The 26952-nt window shown below is 45.7% G+C and overlaps 1 protein-coding gene and 1 non-coding gene across 2 annotated transcripts in view; both read left to right on the top strand.

Moving 5' to 3' along the window:
• LOC119973296 (phosphatidylinositol 4-phosphate 3-kinase C2 domain-containing subunit gamma-like) overlaps positions 1–26952 on the top strand; it is a 307465-nt gene that overhangs the window by 51062 nt on the left and 229451 nt on the right. Inside the window, 5 exon segments of the mRNA XM_038811105.1 lie at positions 646–776; positions 3689–3846; positions 17451–17565; positions 20406–20517; positions 20677–20756. Coding sequence (XP_038667033.1) covers positions 646–776; positions 3689–3846; positions 17451–17565; positions 20406–20517; positions 20677–20756 — 596 coding nt within the window.
• On the top strand, positions 11450–11521 carry trnaq-uug. The gene has a single exon. It is a non-coding gene; the product is annotated as a tRNA-Gln (tRNA).

The following is a 26952-nucleotide window of genomic DNA, read 5'->3' as shown; positions in this document are numbered from 1 at the left end:
AATCGGGACTAGCTGATTCGAGTACACCCCCTTTCTCATTTCCCATTGGATCTGTAAGGGTCCAGGTGGCATCATGGTGTCTGTCGAACATCTGATCACATCTTGTCGTATAAACACCGTACTTGAGCTGGGAACCCATCCTATCTCACAGTCTCTCCATGATTCAGGGGCTGGTTTAGCACACTGGGCTAAATCGCTGGCTTTTAAAGCAGACCAAGGCAGGCCAGCAGCACGGGTTCAATTCCTGTACCAGCCTCCCTGAACAGGTGCCGGAATGTGGCGACTAGGGGCTTTTCACAGTAACTTCATTGAAGCCTACTTGTGACAATGAGCGATTTTCATTTCATAAGAATTAAAAAGGAAAGTTTGTGTTTTTGCATCCAATCCCCTAGTGACATCGGAGGAAATGTGATAATGGAATCGATCCTTGACTTCATCCATACCTGTACAATAGCTTTGGATTATCGGAAGAATGACTTTGATACTTGTGTTTAACTGAAAGCTTATAACCTGTGGCCTAGAGCCTGCATCCAGTCTTAAGATCCTTCCCAGCCATTCATGGACTTTAAATACTGTCCCCTATCTGTTTTTCATTTCAAATATCCTGTACTGTTATTTAAAGTTACATTTTCCTCCTGGTTACAGTTCCCTGCCATGTACAATCCAGGGGAATCGAAAGAGGTGTCGCTGCCTTTGATGGATCAGCAAGTGAAGCTAGTAGACAAGCTCGAGGGAAGTAATGAGGAGGTTGCTGCCCTCTGCAACTTGTTAAATACGTAAGTCTGGAATATTCAATTAAAGTCACTTGTAAAATGTGAAGAATTAGCAACTTCCAATCTGCCTGCTTTTTGAGAAAAGATTTTTAAGGTGTTATTACCCAAGATGGGATGCTTTCTAGTCCATTTCAGCAGCATCTCATCGGGCCCCCTTTCTGTTCTTGACGCACTTTTGCCTCTCTACCCAGTACATCTATAAGAATTTGTTTTACAGTATGATATGTGAATCACATCTACATTGTAAACTAATGGAATCAAGAGAGTCACACACTTAACATGTAATGAAATGAAAACCTTTTAATTTTAGCAAAATGGAGCTGGATCTTTAGAGAAGACAATTAATTATTTTTTAACATTCCCTTCAGTCCAGGTGTGCTTTCATTGTAAATTAGCACCTCCGGCAGAAAGCTTTACTTGACAGTTGCATAAATCATAAACTCAGACAGAAGAGCTAGTTGGTAAAATCAACCTGAATCATAGCTCCTGTAGCCACTCTATTTCTGTCAAGAAACCTTCAAAGTTAGCTTGATGTTATTTAATGGCACTTTTCCCTCTCTCTGCTTGACTTCTCTGGTTTGTTTTGTCTTGATCTTGGGGCTGCTTCAGTATTTTCTTCCTACCTTCAGTCAAATTCCTTGCTCTCAATTCTCTATTGCTGCATTTTCATCTCTTCTGAGTATGTTGTTCGTTATCTTTTCCACCTCTTGAATGGTTCTGTTTTGTGTGTTGTATGTTTCTTGGAGGCTGCTGCATTGAGCCTTAGGCACCCAATTCATCATTATATCTTCTCTCCAGTTTGCCCCTCTTCCCTCTGTGCTAGCCTTTCATGGGAGGAAGCTTTCCACATTGGCTCTCACTTTTGAAGGTCCATCAGAACATTTTCTGTTTCTGGTCTTTCTTCTCTGCACCTATCTTCGCTTAGTTTTTGTCGAAGCATCTTAACTAAACCCAATTTCCTGTCTTGAATGGAGGAAGGGGTTATTTGTGAGTTCTATAAAGTTATTTTGAGTCACTGAATGCTCAGTGGCCATTTGCTTATCTGCATTTCCAGTTGTCCACCTCACAGTCCTTGGGTGTAGTCTTTCCAATGTGGTTCCCGTGGACCTTCATTCAGAGTAGGTGACTCTGAGACATTTTCCCTGCAACAGAATCATCACAGCTAGGTACGTCTATAACAGTGGATGGGAATGTGAGAGTACAAAATGGCTCCTAACACTCACAGTTCTTTTAAACTAAAATAAAATATTCCATTAAGAATGCATAAATCAAGGGTGGGATCCTGCTGAAACGCTAGAAAGTTAAGAATAACGCCAAGACAGATACACTCTCTTAAAGTCAGCAGTCTTGGGACTGAGGCTGTGCTAGAACTGGGATTTTTTTCAGATTTTGGGTTGGACCTTTAGGGTAATTAGTGTTTTGGCCGAATCCAAGATGGGAATGGTCAAGAGCCACTTAGAATATGGGAGTAAACCTTCGCATAAGCAGTGAAAGGGATAACAAATCTGACACCATGCAATGCCTTGCCAAATTGTCCAAGTATATTCATTCTAAATGAGTAAATTAGAAATAAAAATACATGGCACACTCTAAAAATGGACAACTCTGGTTTAGAGGCAGACAGCTTTGAGAGAGTGTACCGATACACCTTTGGATCTTTTATTATTGAGTTTGGCCAATCCAGATAAATTGTCCAGTCCCATCTTTCCTGAATAGACTTTATATTTAATTGAATGTAGCCAAGAGTCCCTTCAGGCAGCCTTCTGCCTGAATATCCCACTTGGCACAAGTCCAGCTTTGTGGATCTGAGCCAGATTTCTCAAGTCCCTTCCTTCCCCTTCACCCTGCACCTGTTACACTCCAGCTCCATTGGACTTTGTAACTGGAAAATCTCCTGAGTGATTTCTGAGTACGTCTTAAGTTCTGATCAAATGCCAAATTGTGGGCTTCCTGTCATCTGTCTTAGTGGAAGGTGAAGGGTGAAGCTCCATAGCTGTGGCTTGTTATTTTGTTCTTATTTACAATACCCTGCTGCCTGACTAAAATAGCAATCCCTCTCAGTAATTAATTTATTTCTACAAGCAGTCTGTAAGTCTCACTTCAATGCGTGTATCATTAGTATTTAAGTCGGACCACAATAAAACGAATGCTGGGTGTCTGACAGAAAATGTTGGAAGCCAACCAAGGGTCCTCTAGCCTCTGTACAAAGGAACAAGATGCTTCTACGCCAACCCCATAATTAGCTTTTAACTCAACTTGCCAAACTCCACGGAGCTCTTCACTTTGATGTCCTGCTGCCCTCTGTGCTTGCAGACAGTTTGTATTGTAAGAGCTCGTTCAAACCCCATCTTTTATTTTTCCAGCTCTTCCTGTTCTGCTGGAGCCTTGGAACCATTCTGTCACTGGCAATCAGCACTCCGCTGAATTAGCATGCAACGTTCACATTTCAGTATTGCATGTAAACACTTCATACCGTGCTGGAGAAAGGGGGAGCAATCTCCAAAGTATGTCATTCGAAACAAAATGGGACACAAACACATCATAAGATCAACAAAATTATCACAGTTGTACCACTTAACCAATCACTGCAGTACTGTCCAATTAAAATTCCTGTGGCCCTTAATAAGCTTTGCATTGCTACCATTAGGTCTAGGCAGATGAGCAATGACTCTGAAGAAGAGCTATGAACCTTTCTTTTCTCTGTAGTGACACTGTTAGACCTGGTGTGCAGTTCTGGGCATTTTTCTGTTCTTGTTTATCTTATCTAAATACTTGTGCATGAAGGAGTCCAGCAGCATCGCAGCATGTAGTCGAACATTTGACTTGTTTGGTATAAAGTGAACTTTAATTCAGCCTTTATCGCTCTCTGTGCCCCTCATGCCTCCTTTTGTTCTGGTTTGCTTTTTGTTGCACAGGTTAAGAGCTAAATACCCGAACTCTGAGACACAGTCAAACTGTGGACTGATCAGGAGTATTGTCACAGTGTTTCCCGATGAGCTTCTGCAGGTCTGGCGTATCCCTGTAACGATTGTGACGGACATTTTTCCGGAGCCGATTCAGACATCCCCACATGGTTGGTATTGGTTTGATAGTCGTGGGATCCTTTTGAGGCCCTAAAGTGCAAACATAGGAATGACGGGTTGTTACTCATGACATTTCTGGCGATACTAGTTTTTCCAACCAATTTGCATGAAACCATTTGTGTTAATTTATCTCCACTGCAGCTGACCACAGCAGTGACCGCACAGTGGGGTGGCACTGGGTCACAGTGGTCAGCACAGCTGCCTCACAGCGCCAGGGACCCCGGTTCGATTCTGTCCTTGGGTGACTGTCTGGTTGGGGTCTGCTTGTTCTCCCCATTATCTGCGGGTGCTCCCGGTTCTTCCCACAGTCCAAAGTTCAGATTAGGTGGATTGGCCATACTAAAAAATTGCCTCTTGGGGTCCAACAATGTGCTGGTTGGATGGGGTTGTGAGGATAATGGGAGGGAGTAATCCTAGGTAGGGTGCTCTTTCAGAGGGTTGGTGCAGACTCGATGGGCCAAATGGCCTCCTTCTACACTGTAGGAATTCTATGGATGCTGTACCGTGGGCAGCACGGTAGCACAGCGGTTAGTATAGTTGCTTCACAGCTCCAGGGTCTCAGGTTCGATTCCCCGCTGGGACACTGTGGGTGGGATTCTCGCTCCCCACGCTGGGTGGGAGAATCGCGGGAGGGCCGGGCGACTCACGACACGCCCCCCTGGCGCCCCCCGTTATTCTCACACCGCCCCGCTCGGAAGAATCGGCGCTCGCCATTTTTCACTGCGACCGGCGATTCTCCGACCCGGATGGGCCGAGCGGCCTGCCGTTCGCGACCAGTTCACGACGGTGGCAACCACACCTGGTCGCTGCCGTCGTGAACATGGGCGCCAAATGCTGGTTTGAAGCATGTGGGGGGGTGGAGAGGGGACTGATCACCACGGCCGTGCTCGGGAGGGGATTGGCCCGCGATTGGTGCCCACCGATCGTCGGGCCGGCGTCTCAAAGGGACGCACTCTTTCCCCTCTGCCGCCCCGCAAGATCAAGCTGCCACGTCTTGCGGGGCAGCAGAGGGGAAGACGGCCACCGCGCATGCGCGGGTTTGAGCCGTCAGCCGTCATGACGTCAGCGGTGCATGCACGGGTTGGCGCTGGCCAAACTGCGCATGTGCGGCTGACAACACTTAGGCGCGCCGGCCGCGTCATTCCCGGTGCGCTGCCTTGACGCAAGCGTCAAGGCCTGGCAGCCGAGAGTTACGGAGGGCATCTCCTAGCCCCCCGGGTGTGGGTGAATAAGGTGAGAGGAGCGGCCTCCGAGGCCGTTGTGAAACTCGGCCGAGTTCACGACGGCCTTCCCGATTTTTCGCGGGAGCGGAGAATTCCGCGCTGTCTGTGCGGAGTCTGCACATTCTCCCTGTGTCTACTGACCGTATCCTCACCAATCTGCCTGCTGCAGATGCATCGGTATGAGTGACCACCGCCCAGTCCTTGTGGAGATGATGTCCCACCTTCAGATGAAGGATGCCATGCATGATGTCATGTCGCACACCACTGCACTAAATGACATAGATTCAGATTAGCTCCAGCAGTCCAAAACTGGCCATCCATGAGGTGCAAGGGCCACCAGTGCAGCAGAATTGTGTACGTTTAATCACAACGATCAAATTTTAGTTTACATAATTTTATATTTTCTGAGATGTTGATATCACTGGCGAACTTGGCAATTATTGTCAATGCCTAGTTGCTTCTCAAGAAAGTGGCGGTGAAACTTCTTAAGTCACTGCAATTTGTGCTAATTCTCTCAACACATTGTCAGGTGGAAAGTTCTGGATTATAACCCAAAGGCAATGAGGGAACAACCATTCTATTTCCAAGTCGGGATCGGTGTACGACTCGATAATGTGGAGAGACATTGGCGATGATAGAGATCCCATGTACCTACTGCCCTTGGTCTTGTAGATGAAATTGATAGCTTTATTTGGTAAGGGATATGGAGCAGGTAAGGCAGCTAGCTGGGTTTCATGTAAGTCATGGACTAAATGATTGGCACATGACAGACTTAAAGGACTGAATTGCACACACCTATGTCGAATGTCGTAAGTTCAAGTCTCACTCCAGGTCCTGAGAACACACTCTCGGCTGACATTTTGACATAGCACTGAAGGAATGCTGCAATGTTGGCAGGAAAATTGGATCAGGCCTAAAAACAAGAGGAAGAAGGGCAATTATAATTCTGGTTAAACCCATGTTGATTCCTTACAGTACAAGCAGCATGTAAAGTTGTGCTGCCTACTAACTTCAATAATTGTAATGCACAGTTCAGAGCTGAATCCATTGTTGAGTGACTGTACACCTCAGCAGGGGGCAAAGTTTATGCAAGATTACAACCGTTAAATAGGCACACCCCAAGACAGATTGCAGACTGCAACTCTTAAAGGGGCTGACGCAGCAGCTGGGACTGGTAGCAGAAGACATTCTGAGCAGCAAGAAGAGTAACAATGATGCAAAGGGGAGAGAATAGGTTCCAAGGTTTTCTAATGCAGCACTGGAGGTCAACAGGAAGGGAGAGGTAATCTTCCCAAAGGGGTTTGGAACCCACCAGACAGGTACACTTATATTGGCTATAGGATAGTAAGTCCAATTGACAAAGTTGACACTTAAGAAGCTGCCACACCTGGGGACAATAGCATCCATGAGAATGCAACTTAATGGCAGCTTAATGCTCCTAACAGCACTGTGGGTGTATCTACATCACATGGACTGCAGCGTTTCAAGAAAGCAGCTCACCACCTCCTTCTCAAGAGTAATTGCCGATACGCAACAAATGCTGGTTGAGCCACGGACACTCACATCCTGTGAATGAATAAGGAAAAATAAACTTGGCCAATCTTAAATTGGCGCTGACTCACAGCGTCAGGGACCCAGGTTCAATTCTGGCCTTGGGTGACTGTCTGTGTGCACTTTCTCCCCATGTCTGCGTGAGTTTCCTCCGGATGCTCCGGTTTCCTCCCACAGTCCAAAGATGTGCAGGTTAGGTGGATTAGCCAGGCTAAATTGCCCCTTGGTGTCCAAGGTTATTCGGATTAGGTGGGAATATGGGGATAAGGCGGGAGGAGTGGGACTAGTTAGGGTGTTCTTTCAGAGGGTCAGTGCAGACTTGATGGGCCGAAGGATCTCCTTCTGCACTGTAGGGATTCTAATCAGAGTTTCTCTCCTCCCATATTATGTAGGGTATCAGAATATCTTTCTACCAGTCCTGCAAGTTAGCTTGAGTGAAGTAGTTCTAGTAATGGGTTATATGAAGTTTGATCAGAAACAGAAAAGAACATTTGGAACAAGAGATTTTCAGAACCAAGGTTTTGAGTTGTGGAGCAATAAAAATATAATTGGACGTGGTCTGCATTAAGTTACGATCTAAGAAAGAAAATCAGAGCAGGAGGAAAACATGATGGACTTTTAAATTGTTGATAGATGAAGTTCAATACTTTTATTGATCCTGTAATTTGATATTTCTGTAGTTGGCACCACAACAGACTGGCAGAATTTTCCCTGAGACAGCCTGTCCACTAAGTGAAAATGCTTTCGACTGGTTAGCATTGTGTCAGTAATCATAGCAAGATCTGTAGCGATTTCCACAATTACAGGAGTCCCCAAAGTGTGTTTCAGCCATTGGGGTACTGTTGAATTGTGGTGACTGTTGTATCATAGGAAAAACAGCGAGCCAATTTGACACAGAAAGTTCCCACAAACAGTGACAAAATAAATGATTGTACCATCTGTGCCATGGGATTGTTTACATCCACTAAAGAGGACAGATCGGTTTAAAGGCTTATCTGAAAGGCAGCAACCCTGACAATGCTGCATTCCCTCAGTGCTCAACACATGTGCACTTGTCAAGATGATGTGCCCAAGTCACTAATGGCCTAAGTTAGCAGGGTGTGGTGAATGTACTTCACCTAATGCATGAGCTGATGGTACTGTTGGTATAATAATGTGACCCATGACCTGGAAGTGATGATACGGGCTACTTCCAGGTACCGAACTAGAACCCCGGTGGGCACCGCCTCTGGCTCTGCTCTCACCGGGGCCATATATAGTCCAGCCACCTGTGGGTGGCACTCATTTGTACAGCCGACTCTGGCAGGCAGGACATGGTCTCCCTTCAGGACCTGGCACCCGCCGGCGCGCGGCCACAGCCCCCAGCACCAACACACCCCCCCCCCCCCAGCCCCCAGCGCCCCTGCAGCCCAGCGCACAGGACCACCCTTCCTTGGCCAGAGCCTCGTTAACACCGACGAGGGATATGGACACAGAACCACGACCACCGCTCCCGGAGTCAAGGACGACCACCAATCTGACGTCACCGTCCCTTCCCATATACCCCTCATCCCAAACCATCTTCCTTGCCTCCGGATCCCATTCGGTCCAGATCCGGGGGTACTGTATCACTAACCTCGCGATGCAGGGCGCCGAGTACGCCCGTTTTAAGTTGTACGTCCTCCCTCACCTCTGCACCCCCCTACTGCTAGGATTAGACTTCCAATGCAGTCATCGAAGTCTTACCCTCCTCACGGTATGTAGAATCACGACCCTCAAGGTCTCCCCCCCTTTGCTCTTTGCGAACCTCACTCCCGACTGTAAGCCCATTGCCACCAGGAGCAGGCAGTGTAGTTCCCAAGATATGGCTTTTATCAAGTCAGAGGTCCCGTGACTGTTGAGTGAAGGGATTATCGAGGCTAGCAACAGCCCCTGCAGAGCACATGTTTATGGTCGTCCGGACTGGGGAAAAGAAGCGGATGGTTGTAGACTACAGCCAGACTATTACCCGGTTCACGCAACTGGATGCGTACCCCCTCCCCTCATCGCGGAGATGGTCAACCAGATCGCACAGTACCGTGTGTTCTCAACGGTCGATCTGAAGTCGGCCTACCACCAGCACCCAATCCGCCCGGAAGAACGCCACTACACTGCTTTTGAAGCAGCCGGCCAACTCTTCCACTTCCTCAGGGTCCCCTTCGGTGTCACTAACGGGCTCTCTGTTTTTCAGAGAACGATGGACCGAATGGTGGACCAGTACGGTTTGCGGGCTACATACCCGTGCTTGGACAATGTCACCATCTGTGGCCATGATCAGCAGGACCATGACGTGAACCTTCAGAGGTTCCTCCAGGCCGCCAATTCCTCAACCTCAAGTGCAACAAAGAGAAGAGCATTTTCCGCACTGCACAACTGGCCATACTCGGCTACGTCGTGGAGAACGGAGTCATAGGGCCCGACCAGGACGTATGCGCTTCTCACGGAACTCCCCCCTCCCCACAGCCTCAAGGCCCTCAAACGATGCCTGGGGCTGTTCTCCTACTACACCCAGTGGGTCCCCAACTATGCGGACAAAGCCTGCCCACTTATTCAAACTACCACGTTTCCCCTGACGGATGAGGCCCACTAGGCCTTCAGTTGCATCAAGGCCGACATCACTAAGGCTGCTATGCATGCAGTGGACGAGTCCGTCCCCTTTCAAGTAGAGAGCGATGTATCAGACGTCGCACTGTCATCCCAGGCCGCCACACTCAACCAGGCGGGCAAGCCAGTAGCATTCTTTTCTGGAACCCTCCATGCTTCCGAGATCCGACACTCCTCGGTCGAAAAGGAAGCACAAGGCTATCCACAATGCTACCATTCTGCTGTGAGGTCCCTTTGGCCTTCCCTCTCTGAGAAGGGAAGCATCGAAAGGGAAGCACATCACGGTCACACATAGAGCTGTTAGAGACTGAGATGGAGCAGGTGCCTGGTACTCGAAGCAGTGCTGGGAGCAGCATAGACACTGAGCATCGGTCTGATGATGAACCTCCGGTGTGGTGGAGATGTCCAATGCCATACTGTGAGTGTGCTCCACTGTCAGAGGTAACTTTCGTGTTTCAGAGGAGACATTAAGCCAAGGCCCCATTCGTGTAAAAGATCCCACAGCACTACATCAATGAAGAGCAGGGGTTTTATCTAACCCCTTCCCTTTCGAAGCTTTCCTGAGAGGAACCAAGACTGGGATGTCATTCCAAACTCCTCATCCCCCTTCTCTCTTGCTCTGGGTCTCGCAGTAGGGGTCAGCATGCATACCCAGTATCCTATCATTGAAGTGCAGGCTTTAGCTCTACATGAGGGCAGCACTGTAGCATTGTGGATAGCACAATGGCTTCAGAGCTCCAGGGTCCCAGGTTCGATTCCGGCTTGGGTCACTGTCAGTGCGGAGTCTGCACATCCTCCCCGTGTGTGCGTGGGTTTCCTCCGGGTGCTCCGGTTTCCTCCCAAAGTCCAAAGCTGTGCAGGTTAGGTGGATTGGCCATGATTAATTGCCCTTAGTGTCCGAAATTGACCTTAGTGTTGGGTGGGGTTACTGGGTTATGGGGATAGGGGGAGGTGTTGACCTTGGGTAGGGTGCTCTTTCCAAGAGCTGGTGCAGACTCGATGGGCCGAATGGCCTCCTTCTGCACTGTAAATTCTATGATCTATGACAGTTGCAAGTGTGGCAGTGGAGGAAAGCAATTGTTTTGTTGAGTGGGTGATCACAGCATTAGTGGCCTAGATGGTGCCTTCCACTATCCAGGCCAATGCGTGCAGCCCCTCTGGTGTCTCTGCCTCATCTCCATGGATCTCCACAACACCAGAGGTTCATCATCAGACTGATGCTCAGTGTCTATGCTGCTCCCAGCACTGCTTCGAGTACCAGAGGCCTGCTCCATCTCAGTCTCTAACAGCTCTATATGTGACCATGATGTGCTTTCACCAGCGTATGTTTCCCTTGTAGCCATCCCACATATTTCCATTGAGGGTGGGTGTATCTACGCTGGTGCTAGGTACAGAGCAAGGATGTGATGCTGCATGTTCTGAGGCTTCCTCTTTCTCCTCAGAGGTTAAGGTTGGTCCCTCGGGTCTGATGCATGCAGCTGCCGATTTTGCAACCCTAGGACAAAACTGTAGTAATCCACGGGAGGCAGGAGTTCCATCACCACACCAATATTTATTTACAATAACGATATTACAGGAGCAGCTACAAACAGTGCTGGTAGCAGTCACGTCAACTTAAGACTGGCTCACAAAGCCTACACAGGTGATTATATGGGCCCCCTCAATGAGCTATCATTGAGGGAGCACATACTCCAATTGGCCAACCAATAAAGCCAATTGTAGTTCATTACAAAAACAAAATGGGACATCTTTATCCTTTGAGAGATGCCATGCTTCTTCATTACAAACAATTGAACAATTAGGAGATGTTAACCAGTGTTTGAACCACCGACCCTTTAACATAGAAACCCACATTGCTATGAGATATCTGTAGGCCTCCAAAATCACAAATCATCAATGCTACCTTCAGGTCAGCTTTCCCAGTTTCCAACACCTTCCTCATCCCAACCCTTTCTGCACTGTTTGGGGAATTATAGATAAGGGCCCAGAGCCTTGCTTCACAATCAACCCTGACCTATGTCCTGGCTCCAATCATGGCAGCCAACTCCAGGACATCTTCCTCTCTGGATGTTGAGTTGCTCAGGTTTGGTATACCACCTCTCGTCTTGGTCCTCCCTGGTGTTGTCCTCCCTATTCTGCAAATAAAGAGGTAAATTGTAACAATTTACCTTGGTTCTATGGTGTAACGGTGAGCCTTGGTTCCATGGTGTAACGGTGAGCACTCTGGACTTTGAATCCAGCGATCCGAGTTCAAATCTCAGTGGAGCCAGTACTCTGCGTGTCCACATCTTTATAGGGGCTGGTTTAGCTCACAAGGCTAAATCGCAGGCTTATAAAGCAGACCAAGCAGGCCAGCAGCACGGTTCGATTCCCGTACCAGCCTCCCCGGACAGGCGCCGGAATGTGGCGACTAGGGGCTTTTCACAGTAACTTCATTGAAGCCTACTCGTGACAATAAGCGATTTTCATTCATTTTCATTTTCAATGATGTTGTGCCACAATCATGCCTTCAAACGTGTGGCCATTATTACCATGTCAGTAGCCAAAATGTCTCATGTACAGTGCCTACTAATTAATTTACCTGGGCCCATAACACCTTTTGTTCTGCAGAGTGGGATGTTTGTATCATGCCACCTTACACACTTAGGCAATGCACAAGATGATCCCACATCACACTCTTCCATAAATGTCCATCTCCAGAATAGTGACCTGCTCACCCTTGAGGATCTCAGGAGATCATTTAGTCTTTTTCAGCACTGCAACCAAGTTCATTGGAACACCTCAAAGGCTACTGATGTCCACTGAGACCTTCATACAATGTGCTTTTGTCTGGCTGGGAAGTCTCCTCTTCCCATCAGAGGGTCGGAGGACCTCCCACCAATCATTTACAGCCACCAGGAGGACTCACAGAGAGTTAAAGGCAAACCTTGGGACTGTCATTGATCTGGGACTCTCCCCAGCCTCTGGCTCCATGGTGTGGGTGAGGGTGGTCAATGAAATAGAGATTGCCCTTCATTGGTGATTATTGGGCGGGATCCGGAACCCGGCAACAGGAATAGGCCGGTTAAATTGCAAGCCCAGCCTGGATCCTGATATGGGCCTCCCCAGCCAGCATTAATCCACACAGGGCTCAACATGGCCGTTACATTGCACCGTACATGTGGGTGAAAGCGGAATTGAATTTCACCCAAAGAGCCGACGGGAAACACCCCGCCAAACTCACCCAAAATGACACTTAGGTGCGACCCAATGACCAAGCTGAACCCGAAAAGCAGCTCACCGCAGAGCAGCATGGCAGATAAAAGCTGGGAGACCCCGCTCCCAAGTTCTACCCAGCTCGCAATGCCTCGTGAGATCCAATATGATCTCATGAGACGTAACAATGTACATCCTGCCTATTGTGGGCGGGTTCACTTTTTGGCTAATCTGAATATTGGAGCGATGTGCAGATTACTGAGGTACCTGAGGCTTTGGGATTCATTTCCTTTGTCTCAGAGACCTCGGGTGAGTGTCGTTCAGCACTGGTCTCCACAAAATGGGACCAGACGGAACAGTACATGTGGGGGTCTCCTAGGGAATTGGAGGGCCCCAGCTGCATGCCCTTTGGCACTGCTGGTGGCACCCTGGAAATGCCAGCCTGGTACCTTGACAGTGCCAGCCTGGAACTGCCAAGGTGACCAGGTGGCATTTTTTGTGCGTACACAATCAGGCCGGGGTGCCCTACGTGGAGGGGGCGGAGGTCAGGCACCTCTTTCTCATAATGTGTTTGAGCTGTGGGAGTTTGGGGGTGGCTTAAAAATGGTGTCCCGATCTCTCGCTACACTGGGGAGTTCCGACAAGCAGATCTCCCCAATGTACAAAATGGGCTACGTGTGGCCTTGGCCGCGCACTCCCTGCTGAGGTCCCTTATACAATGGGTTTCCTCCGGGTGCTCCGGTTTCCTCCCACAGTCCAAAGATGTGCAGGTTAGTTGGATTGGCCATGCTAAATTGTCCCTTAGTGTCCAAAAAAGATTGAGTTGGGTGGGGTTACGGGGATAGGTTGGGGGTGTGGGCTTAGCTATGGTGCTCTTTCCAAGGGCCGGTGCAGACTTGATGGGCTGAATGCCTCTTCTGCACTGTAAATTATATGACTCTATGATACAACGTGAGTTGCGTGTGCCGGGAAACACGTGGCTAAACGCGCTCACTATGGGCTTTTGTTCCCATTCAGTTGAATTGTGCCCTTAGTCATTTTTTGGGTGAATTGAACCCTAAATCTAGGCAGAGGTGGGAAGTGGTCCCACCTGTCACCTTCCTGCCTGATCAAATGCCGTTCATCATCAAACTTGCCCCAGGGGAGAGAATGCAATTCTGCCCCTAGTCACTAACACTGCCTATTTCCGTCCCCTTATGTCAGCTATTTTAAAACTCCTACCAATGATTGATGGAACTAAAACATGGTACAGTCATATTTTATTAACTTTTGCACAAAGGTCAGCATCTTGACAGTAGCTTACAGAGCAGATTAAGAATTATATCACTCTTGCTCTGCTGGACAGAATTTGTTCCCAATCGCTAGGATTCTTAATGGGAGCTTCCATCCCAACTGGATCTTTCTCCCTGTCTGTTGATCTGTGATTTCCTGTTTGTATCCATGCAATATCCCGCATGGGAGTTATGGGGTGGGAATGATTATCCTCTCCGTGGCAGAGTATGAGCTCACCCACTGAGGGGTGGGAGAACTCTATTAAACATTGGATAAAAGGTCGGCCAGTAAGACACCGACAAGAGAGGGCCGGATGGGATTTATCCTAGGATTCTCTGGGAAGCTAGGGAGGAGATTGCTGAACCTTTGGCTTTGATCTTTAAGTCATCTTTGTCTACAGGAATAGTGCCAGAGGACTGGAGGATAGCAAATGTTGTCCCCTTGTACAAGAAGTGGAGTAGAGATAACCCCGGTAACTATAGACCAGTGAGCCTTACTTCTGTTGTGGGAAAAGTCTTGGAAAGGTTTATAAGAGATAGGATGTATAATCATCTGGAAAGGAATCATTTGATTAGAGATAGTCAACATGGTTTTGTGAAGGGTAGGTCGTGCCTCATAAACCTCATTGAGTTCTTCGAGAAGGTGACCAAACAGGTAGATGAGGGTAAAGCAGTTGATGTGGTGTATATGGATTTCAATAAAGCGTTTGATAAGGTTCCCCATGGTAGGCTATTGCAGAAAGTACAGAGGCATGGGATTCAGGGTGATTTAGCAGTTTGGATCAGAAATTGGCTAGCTGATAGAAGACAAAGAGTGGTGGTTGATGGGAAATGCTCTGACTGGTGTCCAGTTACTAGTGGTGTGCCACAAGGATCTGTTTTGGTGCCGTTTCTGTTTGTCATTTTTATAAATGACCTGGAGGAGGGCGTAGAAGGATGGGTGAGTAAATTTGCAGATGACACTAAAGTCGGTGGAGTTGTGGACAGTGCAGAAGGATGTTACAAGTTACAGAGGGACATAGGTAAGCTGCAGAGCTGGGCTGACAGGTGGCAAATGGAGTTTAATGCAGAAAAGTGTGAAGTGATTCATTTTGGAAGGAATAACAGGAAGGCAGAGTACTGGGCTAATGGTAAGATTCTTGGTAGTGTGGACGAGCAGAGAGATCTCGGTGTCCATGTCCATAGATCCCTGAAAGTTGCCACCCGGGTTGAGAGGGTTGTTAAGAAGGCGTACGGTGTGTTAGCTTTTATTGGTAGAGGAATTGAGTTTCGGAGCCATGAGGTCATGTTGCAGTTGTACAAAACTCTGGTGCGGCCGCATTTGGAGTATTGTGTGCAGTTCTGGTCGCCGCATTATAGGAAGGATGTGGAAGCATTGGAAAGGGTACAGAGGAGATTTACAAGAATGTTGCCTGGTATGGAGGGAAGATCATATGAGGAAAGGCTGAAGGACTTCAGGCTGTTTTCGTTAGAGAGAAGAAGGTTAAGAGGTAATTTAATTGAGGCATACAAGATGACCAGAGGATTAGATAGGGTGGACAGTGAGAGCCTTTTTCCTCGGATGGTGATGTCCAGCACGAGGGGGCATAGCTTTAAATTGAGGGGAGATAGATATAGGACAGATGTCAGAGGTAGGTTCTTTACTCAGAGAGTAGTAAGGGCGTGGAATGCCCTGCCTGCAACAGTAGTGGACTCGCCAACACTAAACGCATTCAAATGGTCATTGGATAGGCATATGGACGATAAGGGAATAGTAGAGGGACTTTAGAAGGGTTTCACAGGACGGCGCAACTTCGAGGGCCGAAGGGCCTGTACTGCGCCGTATTGTTCTATGTTCTAAGAGAAGGAACTGGGTAGGGATCATCGAGTAGTGTATATACCATTATTGTGAATAATTCAATGTTCTTTGTTTTACTTGTTTTGGACTTCCTGTGTCCTTATTAAAGTCCAATTGCGGATCCACTTTTCGTGTGGCCAATTTGCCTGGTTCTCTTCCAAGATCAAACCTTATTCCTGTCTTGATAGTTCGAGAGGCTAACTCTGCAAGAGGCCTTTCTTTACTGCTTCTTTTTAAGAGCCGGTGTATTGACTTGGCTTTTTACCCTGTTGGTTTCTTTCCAAAAAGTGTTGTGGCCAATGAGGAGTCAGGTACATTCCAGGCAAAGATTGTTTGCTGATTTTCACACCTCATTTGTTTTGTTCTTTTTTACCCTTTGGGGACTAGTGGGGAGATGTGGTGGAAGGATTTCCGAGCTGATTATCAGCCTATTGAACTGTGCCACAAGGCCCCCTATTCCAGGCAGAGTTAGAAGAGTCAGACCATCCCTAGCTCCAGATTTCAGAGAAAAGATAGAATCCTCAGGATGTCATGTCCTTTTGTTGGCTATTCATCAAGCTGCGCCAATGGTAAAGGATTGTTTCCCATCTTATCTCCCATCATGCTCCTTTAAAGATTCAAGTCAGCAGTTCTGAGCCTGTTACCTCAGCTCTGTTTTACACTCACACCTATCTCTGACTTTTCTAACTCGATCCCAGGCTAATGGTTTTAATGACTGACGGTTAGTAAAGACAGTTTGATATCTTGGGGTAATATTTATTTGTATAACTGTAGTTACAATTGCGTCAGCAATTTCCCATGTTGTTAATTACATTAAGGACAGAATGTTTATTTTACCGAACAATTCTGTAACCCTTGATAGTTTTAAGTTTAAATGATAGCAAAACACCCTTGTGCAAGCTAAATTGTTTTAAAGTGACTTGTCAAAAATAATTGTGTTACAATGAATCAAAGTACAAAGGAGGTTATAACAAACTCTACCATCTGTTAATAACTATCCGGTCTATGTTTTGTTAACGCAAAAGTAATCACACAAAATACACATTGCACACAGACTGTGGGGGTGTAATCTTTCACTCAATATCAACTTTCGCCCCGTGTCTGCATGAGTTTTCTCTGGGTGCTCTGGTTTCCTCCCACAGTTCAAAGATGTGCAGGTTAGATGGGGTTGCAGGGATGAGGTGGGGGAGTGGGCCTAGGTGGGGTGCACTTTTGGAGGGTTGGCACAGACCTAATGGGCCGAATGGCCTCCTTCTGCACTGTAGGGATTCTATGGATTTGCCGATATTCAGAAAAATTCCACCCAATGTATACTACATCTACTGCTTTCCTTTTATCTACCCTATCAGTTACATCTTCAAAAAACTCCAATACATTTGTCAAACAGGATTTCCCTTGCAGAAAACCATTCTGATTTCTTCTAATCATATTATCCTTTTCTAAGGCCATTAAGACTTCCTTAATAATTAGTTGAAAAGGGGAAATTTAAGAAGCGTGCAGGGCAAGGTCAAGAAACAGGGGATTAGATTTCAGAGCTCCAAGTGAAGAGTTAACATCGGTTTAAACAAAATAGCCTCCTACATTTCCAAATTATTTACTCCCGTTAAAAATCTTATACAAGCTGCTCCTTTGCCCCAATATCTATAGCTCAAATTCTGCAAGGGCACCCCTTGCAACCTGTCAGATTGTACCTGCCATCTACTCGATTTGGACAACTTTTTAAAAAAGGCAGAATTATGTCAGTATAAATCACATCACAGCTGTCGTGGCAATGCAAGAAGCTGTAGGATGTGAATATTTTAAATCCGTGAAGAAGGACATTGTCCAGGAACAGCAACAGGAAATGATTGCCTATGCTGACATGTTTGCCCGATCCTGTTCTTTAACCTTTCTAGCCAACTGCACTGCTGAGGAACTCATTCAGACAATCCTGTCCGGTACACAGCAATATGTCCAAGGCAGGAACGATTACGTCCTAAAGCTCTGCGATGCCGAAGAGATTTTGCAAAAGTAAGTCATTTGTACACCGCATGTTTGTTGCTGCTTTATGAAATTAAAATGTATTTGATTGAAAACTTAAGACTCGGGGTAGTAGAGGTCCAGACTTCTCTGTTATGAGTGGGGACACAAGAGAGGACCTTTTAAAACTGAGATCGATAGATTTTGTTTTCACAGGATTTGGAGCAAAGGTAGTGAAATTGAGAACATCCATGATTTGATTGGATGTCTTGAGGGGTTGAGTTGCTTATTTCTGCTGCTATATTCCCAAAGTGCCTCAAATTTCAAAGGGTGAAAAACTACTGCTACTCACTTACAGCTTAATAACCTGAGAACATCACCCATGTAAGGAGTTACTCCTGTTTGGTGAGTTTGGATTGTACCCTGAAAAAAACCAAGACCTGTATCTCCCACTGAACTTCTCTCAGTTCAAAAACACCAGGGCTTGAATTTTACGAGGGGACCTATTGCTTGTGCCCACCTCGGCTCCTCCCCATACACTGGAAGGAAAGTCAGTGTGGCGCAGACAGAAGCTCGACAAGCCCACCCCGCAGCGATAACAAGCGGCCAGTGGCTGTCGGCAGATGAGGGTTGGACTCCTGTCCTGCAGCGGGAGGAAGCCCAATAGCTCCAGCAGTCCCTGTGGCATCAGAAGTCAACAGTAGGCCAGCCTCAGACTGTAACCAGGCTCGTGAGGTAGGCAGCATGAATCCCTGAGACAGGTAGGTCAGGCTTTTGTGGGTGGTGAAGGATCAGAATTCCGAAGGACCGGGACGAGGGACAAGGAGGACATGTTTTACAGGTCAGGCGGAAAGGAACCAAGTAAAATCTTGGGGGTGGGAAGTGGGGGAGGGGAAGGGTCGGTGGTAGCTGTGCCCCTGGTGAGCACAGGGCATAGCCACCCTCTTCACCTTTTAACCAGTTAGTTTAATCGTATTATGGCATGCAACGTACTATATGGGTCAATTTGTTTGCTAACAAACTCAATTGCCTGTTAATTATCTTTTTTTAAATGGTAGGCAGGATGTCGATATCGGTATTCTCCTATCTACCCTGTTAAAGGGGCAGCCCGGGGTAGAAGGGAATCCTTTATGGCTGCATCCCATAAAGGAATTTTTAAAAAACACCTGCCATACATTACGTGCCCTCTCAAACCAAAAACACAACAGGTAGAGGGGCATAAAGTCCCTCCCCTTGTTTCTCATTGTCTCCCTTCACAAGTCCCATTCTGCCAGAAGGGCTGTCATAAGATGAGTAATGTTAGTTTGTACTCGGAGAAAATTAAATATCTGGCAGATTTGGAGTACGCTATCAGGTTTGTAGCACTCACTCACCACGCCCCCCCCCCCCCCCCCCCCCCCCCAGCCACAGAACCACAGAATCTCTACAATGCAGAAGGAGGCCATTTGGCCCATGGGATTTGCACGGAACCTCCGAAAGATCACCCAACCTAAGCCCACTCCCCACCCTATCCCTGTGAACCCATAACCTGTACACCTTTGGACCCTAAGGGGCCATTTATCATGGCCAATCCACCTAACCTGTGCATCTTTGGACTGTTCATACTGACTTCAATTTCCAACAGATCATTTAATTACATAATTTTGGTAAGTATAGCCTTGCGAAGACCTTCTGCTCCCTCATTCACATGATGTGGGCACCACTGGCAAGGCTGGCATTTATTGCCCATTTCTAGTTGCCCTGTGATGAACCAACTGAGTGCCCTGCTCGAGCACTTTGGAGGCGACATAAGAGGTACCCATGTTAGTGGTGGACTGGAGTCGCATCCAGGCCAGACTAGCGAGGGATGGCAAGTGTAGTTCTCAAAAGGACATGAGTGAATCCGTTGCACATTCCTTACCTGCTGCTTCAGTGGTTTAGGTGCTGGTTTAGCACAGTGGGCTAAGCAGCTGGCTTGTAATGCAGAACAATGCCAACAGCGCGGGTTCAATTCCTGGCCTCCCCGAACAGGCGCCGGAATGTGGCGACTAGGGGTTTTTCACAGTAACTTCATTGAAGCCTACTTGTGACAATAAGCAATTATTATTGTGCGAGAAAGTGGTGCTCAGCAATAATGGTGACTGTTCCAGCATTTTGTACATCACGTACAACAGGATGAAAAAAGAATGTCCCCTTAGAGATCCTCCAACCTGCAGGATAACTGTGTGCTTTATTTCAAATGTAACCTTCTTTTATACTTTCTTGCTTCCAAATTCCGGAGAATCCTAACAACCTTTGTCAGACCATTGAATATATTAATGATTTAAGTGGATTGGCCATGCTAAAATTGCCCCTTGGCGTCTAAAGATGTGCAGGTTAGGTGGGATAGGGCAGGAGGGTGGGTCTGGGTAGACTGCTCTGTCAGAGGGTCAGTACAGACTCGATGGACCAAATGGCCTCCTTCAGCATTGTCGGGATTCCATGGATTTAACCGTTGACAATGGCAAGAAGGAGTGTTCACTGCTATAATGATTCTAATCTATGCAATATATTTTCACCAATTGTAACTGGTAAGGTAGTTACTGAGAGCAGGGGATAAAAGGGGCATTAAAAAGCAAAGACTAAAATTGTGTGCATCGTTTCAGGACATGGATCTTAGTCAGGGCGATTGTTCTTTTGTTTTTGAAAAAGAAGAGTGGGATTCAGAGATTTACAGCAAACACTATGCGGAATCAAATTTGAAAGGATACATTGCTGCTCTATCCTTCACCATTACACATTCCTCTTTAAATTGTAGTGTTTCTTGGAAAAATAAAAGATTTGCTGGCGGTGTAAAGAATGTGATTGCATGTGTCAGTTTTTCCTGTGCAAAATAGGTTATTAATATATAATAATTTAATTTTCTTGTCCAGTCCCTATTCTCTAGGAAGCCATGAATGTTTGCAGCATTATCTGAAGCTTGGTAGTGACATCAGGCTTCAGTTATTTAGATACAGAGATCTTCAAAAGGTATTGGCTCGAACTGTAAGTGATCATTTCATTCAGTACTTCGCTCATATCAAAATTTTATTCATTGAGGCAAAGGCCCAAAATATTAACATTTTCTCTTTACTATCAATCCTAATATTAATAGCAGCAAAATGAAATTATAACCTACTAAATAATTCTAAATACTTCCAACAGGCAGGAGATGACCTGAGTCCATCCACTCTTCATCACATTGTATCCATAGAAAATGGCACACACAAAACAAGCCTCTCCAGGTAAGAAAGCTATTTTTAAAATTCATTCATTCAAGGGATGCGAGTGTCGCTGTTGCCCATCGTTCATTGCCATTTCCCTCATTGCCCTTGACAGGGTGGTAGTGAGCCGCCTTCTTGGACTGCTGCAGCATAGGTATACCCACAATGCTGTTAGGGAGGGAGTTCCAGGATCTTGACCCAGCGACAGTGAAGGAACGGCGATATACTTCCAAGTTACGATAGCATGTGGCTTTGAGGGGAACTTCCAGGTGGTGTTATTCCCATGTATGTGTCAGATGCACCTTACGGAGGCTAGGATCCCGCCATCTCTGTAATGTATCCTTTTCTATCTTTTTCTTCTCCCCATGCCTCTGCCATGCACGCACAAAGTAATTTCCAACTTTCTGAGCATATGAGCGGAGGAACTAGGAGCAGGAGTGGGCAATTCAGCCCCTCAAACCTGCTCCGCCATTCAATAGGATCATGGTTGATCTTATCTCAGCCTCATTTCTACCTTCCTGCCCACTCGCCATGACCCTTCATCCTGCTACTAACTAAAACCTATCTATCTCCTCTTTAAATGTATTTAGTGTTCCAGCATCCACTGCACTCTGGGGTAGAGAATTACACAGATTCACGACCCTTTGAGTGAAGTAATCCCTCCTCATTTCTGTTTAAAATCTGCCACCGCTTCGCCTACAACTTATGGACTCCCGTTCTAGAATGTCCAACAAGGGAAATATCCATTCTACGGCTAGCCTGTCAATTCTGTAGTGATCTCTGTATATCAATATACATGATCAATATATGTAATGCTAGTGCATGCAATTGAACATGAGAGGTCTCACTATCAGGACCTATATTAATAGTTTTCCCGCTCTTTCTTACGAGAGTGTGTATCAGGAGTGCAGAGAGAACATGTGATGGATATCACGTTCACCGCAGAATTCGGATTAAAAATAAGGCAGTAATACAAACAGCATTCTAATTCAAGATGGAATAAAACCACTCCAGCTAAAGGTCAGATAGAGGTTACCACCTGATGGGAGAGACTCCAAGCTGGTTCCAAGGACTCATTAGTATCAAACAATTAAAGGCTCTTCTTTGATAGACCATAAATCCTTTGAGACGAACTCCCCTCCCGAGAAGTATTCAAAATATAAGGACAGGGAATTCCCCAGATCAATAGATACACAAATCTTTCTCAAACTATACCTTTGGACACTTACGATAACACCTTCACAAAAGTGTCTGTTTTGATATCTGGAGAGAATGCCACTCTGACAAGAGGCAGGCACCAACCAGTGCCTCCCTTGCCAATATATCTTAGGATTCCTGACAATCACACAGACACTACAACCATTAAAAGATCTATCAAGTGATAGTACATCCAATTAGCCATTTGGCTATAGGTAATTAACCAACATTAAATGACAAGGTAATAAATGCCTTCCTGAACCGATAAGCAAGTTTAATGTATATAAGGGGAGGGGATTTTAGCAGAAGTATCTCTCTCTGATCCTGACCCCCTTTTAGGGCGAGAGTCAGTTCTGTTCTTAAGAAGCTTGTCTCGTCGGCAAAACCTGGTGTAAGTATGGTTTTCTATAACTTCTTATAGATGTATTAAGAAACTAATAGAGATGCTTTAAGGATTTTTCCATGTTTAGATATCTTATTCGATTGAGAGAAGTTAGTATGTTAGTAGATAACTAGAAGAACTGTTTAGTCCACTTATACTTTAACTCTGCAATTCAGTATGTATCTATTGGTAGTGCTTTCACAATAAAGATACTTTAATTAAAATCATACTGTGTGAAAATTAATCTCGAGGTTGATCTCCTAGACACTCATTTAGGAAGCCTAAGTAGGCAATAGGTCCCACGACCTCAAGAGGTATCGATTTAGTTATGAGTGATGAATCTGAACTCTCCCTATAGAAAGTAACTGAAATCAAAAGCATTCTCCCTTAGTGAGACCTGTTCTGAGTCTTGGCAGGAAAACAGGTTTCCCTCTTTTAATAGGTTAACCTAGGGCATAGGTTAGTAATAGAGTATTATCAGGTCCGGAATAACCTAAATCCACGACAAACAGACATAGAAAAGTAAAAGAGAGAAGAAGTTATTAGTTATCAAAGCATTGTATTGTATAATTTAATTAGTTACCTCGACAATTGTTTCTTTATTTTACTCGTTGAGTATTAAGTAAAAAGAACTCACAATATTTATTTATATTACTCAATAAATGAGTTTATCTTTACAAGAAGACTACAGCTCATTTCAACAACTCGGCTGGTTCAGAAGAGTAATATATATATTACGCAAGGTAATATAACATGGTACCAGGTTAAATTAGGCTTTTAAGAAAGATTAGGAAAGAAATTTGAACAAAAAAGAAGAAAAATCGGAATCAACTATTTGACTGGTGAAGTCATCGCAACTTCAGAATCCTCAATAAAAAACAGAGTATCGATGGACCAAGTGCAAGTTCCCAAGTATCTAAAGACCACTGGTAATCTGAATTTAAATTGGAAGTTGTTTAAACAACAATTTCAACTCTCTGAAAGCCAGTGATTTAAACGCTGTGTCTGATGTAAGACGAATCGCTTTGCTTCTGTCCCTAGCAAGACAGCAAGCAATTGAAATATATAATTTGTTTAATTTTGCTGCTACTGAAGATAAATCGAAGTTTGAACAAATTATTGCAAAATTCGATGACTATTGCAAGACGCAAACTAATGACATTTTAGAAAGATTCAGGTTGCACAGCGTGTTCAAAAAGTTGGTGAACCGGTGAATAACTTCAGTACAGATTTCAAGCTCTTAGTTCAAACCTGTAACTATGCGGATCTTCATGATTCTCTTGTAAGAGATCAGATTGTTTATGGAATTACTGATGATACTGTACGAGAAGCTTTAATTCGGCAAAATGATTTTACATTGAAAATCGCGATAGAGAAATGCATCTCCAGTGAACAGACCAAAAGTCAGTATTTAGAATTTTATTCCAAGGAAAAATGAGCGAAAGTATTCCTCGAGGCAGAAAAAAATAAAAATAGTGTCACAAGCAGCACAGAAGACTGTTCAGAACAGCAGCTACCTAGCGCACGCATTCTCAAGCTCGGGACAGGTGCACTGTGCAGAGAAATGCGAGATGTCGCAAAAGTGGTCGACACATGCACGAAAGTCACAAATATGTGACGGTGATAATGTGATGATGTGTCATAAGTGTGGCCACACTCACTTAAAGGGACAGTGCTTTTGGAAAACACTGTCGAAGAAGTTTCAAGCTTAACCATTATGCTTCTCAGTGTCAACCATCTGCAAGTTATCCTCCTCCTGCACATAAAAAGAACTACAATGGGAGAGCTATTAACAAAGATGAACAAATCAACACTCAACAAGATTTCACACAAGATGATGATATTTTCTCATTGTAAAATACTTTCTTTGTTGAATTGGTTGAGGCATCGACGCAGACTAATCTGCAGGCAAGCAAAAAGAATCTCCAAGCAACACAAAAAGCTCTACATGAAAATAAAAAGGATCTTCAAGCAACAAAAGATCAAGAAGTCAACGTTGTCAGCAACGAATGGATGACGACTGTCCGTATTAATAATATTCCAATCTCATTCAAATTAGACACTGGTGCTTCAGTGAATCTTCTTAACTCCAAAGATTTGTCTATGATTAAAAGTCACCATGACATAATTCCTCCAGAGTGTTCTTTAAAAGATTATAATGGCAATCCAATTTTCCCATATGGATCGTGTTATTTCAGTGCCACCAATCGGGACATTTACAAATAAATCAGATTCGAGATAGTGGATAGCAGTCATTCTTCACTATTGGGTGCTCAAGCTTGGAAGGATTTGTACCTCATTCAAAGAATTTTCCTCAATACTTGTGAATCAGCTACACTTCAAGAAGACATCCAGCAACTTTTACGTGAATACCCTAATGTATTTCAAGGCATGGTACTCTACCATATAAGTACAAGATACTTTTGAAAAAGGATGCCAAGCCTGTGACACACTCACCAAGACGTGTATCTGCTCCTCTCAGAGACAGATTGAAGGCTGAACTAACAAGATTGCATTCACAAGGAATAATATCAAAGGTAACACAACTGACTGACTGGGTTATCTTCCTAGACTGTGCCAAAAAACCAACGGTGACATTAGAATCTGTATGGATCCAAAAGATCTCAATCGTAATATTAGAAGAGAACACAATGCACAGCACGGTAGCATTGTGGATAGCACAATCGCTTCACAGCTCCAGGGTCCCAGGTTCAATTCTGGCTTGGGTCACTGTCTGTGCGGAGTTGCACATCCTCCCCGTGTGTGTGTGGGTTTCCTCCGGGTGCTCCAGTTTCCTCCCACAGTCCAAAGATGTGCAGGTTAGGTGGATTGGCCATGATAAAATTGCCCTTAGTGTCCAAAAATTGTCCTTACTGTTGGGTGGGGTTACTGGGTTATGGGGATAGGGTGGAGTTGTTGACCTTGGGTAGGGTACTCTTTCCAAGAGCCGGTGCAGACTCGATGGGCTGAATGGCCTCCTTCTGCACTGTAAATTCTATGAAAAACACCACCCAATATTAAAGAGAGAGGAAGCCACATCAGAAATGGCCAATGCCAGTTGGCGTGGGAGCAAGTGGAGGCACGTTGTGTAAAAGCACAAGTTTGGGGGCACTGATAAGGCACCTCTTCCACTCTCACTGTCCCGATACTCCACAAGTCCTGTTGTAGTGGCAGCTCTAAGAATCTGGGGGCAGTGGAGGAGATATAAGAGAGTGGAGGGAGCATCGGTTTGGACCCCGATCTACAAAAACCATCGGTTTGTACCGGGTAGACTGGATGGTGGATTCTGGAGATGGCAGAAAGCAGGCATTGGGAGGATGGAAGATCTATTCATAGATGGGAGCTTCTCCAGCTTGAAAGCTTTGGAGGATAAATTTGAATTGCCAGCAGGTTTAGATATCTGCAGGTATGAGCTTTTTGAGGAGGCAGGTGCCAACCTTCCCGCTCCTGCCACCACAGGGGCTAAGGACAGGGTAGTTTCTGGAACATAGGTGGGAGAGAGGAAGGTACCATATATCTACCAACAACTTATGGAGTCGGAGGAAACTCTTTCATTTCATAAAGGGCAAGTGGGAAGACGAGCTAGGGGGAGAGATAGAGGCGTGTTTGTGGGCCGATGCCTTAAGCAGAGTTATCACATCGTCATCATGTGCCCGGCTTAGCCTGATACAGTTCAAGGTAGTCCACCAGACACACATGACTGTGGCCTGGATGAGCAGGCTTTTTTGGGTAGAGGACAGGGGTGCGAGGTAGTCCGGTGAATTATGTCCACATGTTTTGGGCATGCCCGAAGCTGAGAGGGTTTTGACAGGAGTTCACTAAGGCTATGTCCACGGTGCTTAAAACACGGGAGGTGCCGAGTCCAGAGGTGGTGATCCTTGGAGTGTCGGAAGAGCCGGGGGTTCAGGGGGCAAAAGAGGCTGACAAAGAACAAAGAAAATTACAGCACAGGAACAGCCCTCCCAGCCTGCGTCGATCCAGATCCTTTATTTAAACCTGTCGTCTATTTTCCAAGGATCTACTTCTCTCTGTTCCTCGCCCGTTTATATATCTGTCTAGATGCATCTAAAATTATGCTATCGTGCCCGCCTCTACCATGTCCGCTGGCAACGCGTTCCAGTCACCCACCACCCTCTGCGTAAAAAACTTTCCACATACATCTCCCTTAAACTTTTCCCCTCTCACCTTGAAATTGTGACCCCTTTGTAATTGACACCCCCACTCTTGGAAAAAGCTTGTTGCCAGCCACCCAGTCTATATCTCTCATAATTTTGTAGACCTCAATCAGGTCCCCCGTCCACCTCCGTCTTTCCAACGAAAACAATCCTAATCTACTCAACCTTTCTTCATAGCTAGCATCCTCCATACCAGGCAACATCCTGGTGAATCTCCTCTGCACCCTCTCTAAAGCATCCACATCCTTCTGGTAATGTGGCGACCAGAACTGCACGCAGTATTCCAAATGTGGCCAAACCAAAGTCCTATACAACTGTAACATGACCTGCCGACTCATGTACTCAATAGCCCGTCCAATGAGGGCAGGCATGATGTATACCTTCTTGACCACTCTATCGACCTGCGTTGTCAACTTCAGGGTACAATGGACTTGAACTCCCAGATCACTCTGCACATCGATTT

This window comes from Scyliorhinus canicula, chromosome 11 (genome assembly GCF_902713615.1).
Source record: "Scyliorhinus canicula chromosome 11, sScyCan1.1, whole genome shotgun sequence".
In the NCBI taxonomy this organism is placed as follows: domain Eukaryota; kingdom Metazoa; phylum Chordata; class Chondrichthyes; order Carcharhiniformes; family Scyliorhinidae; genus Scyliorhinus; species Scyliorhinus canicula.
This window is presented reverse-complemented; position numbering and strand designations above follow the sequence as displayed.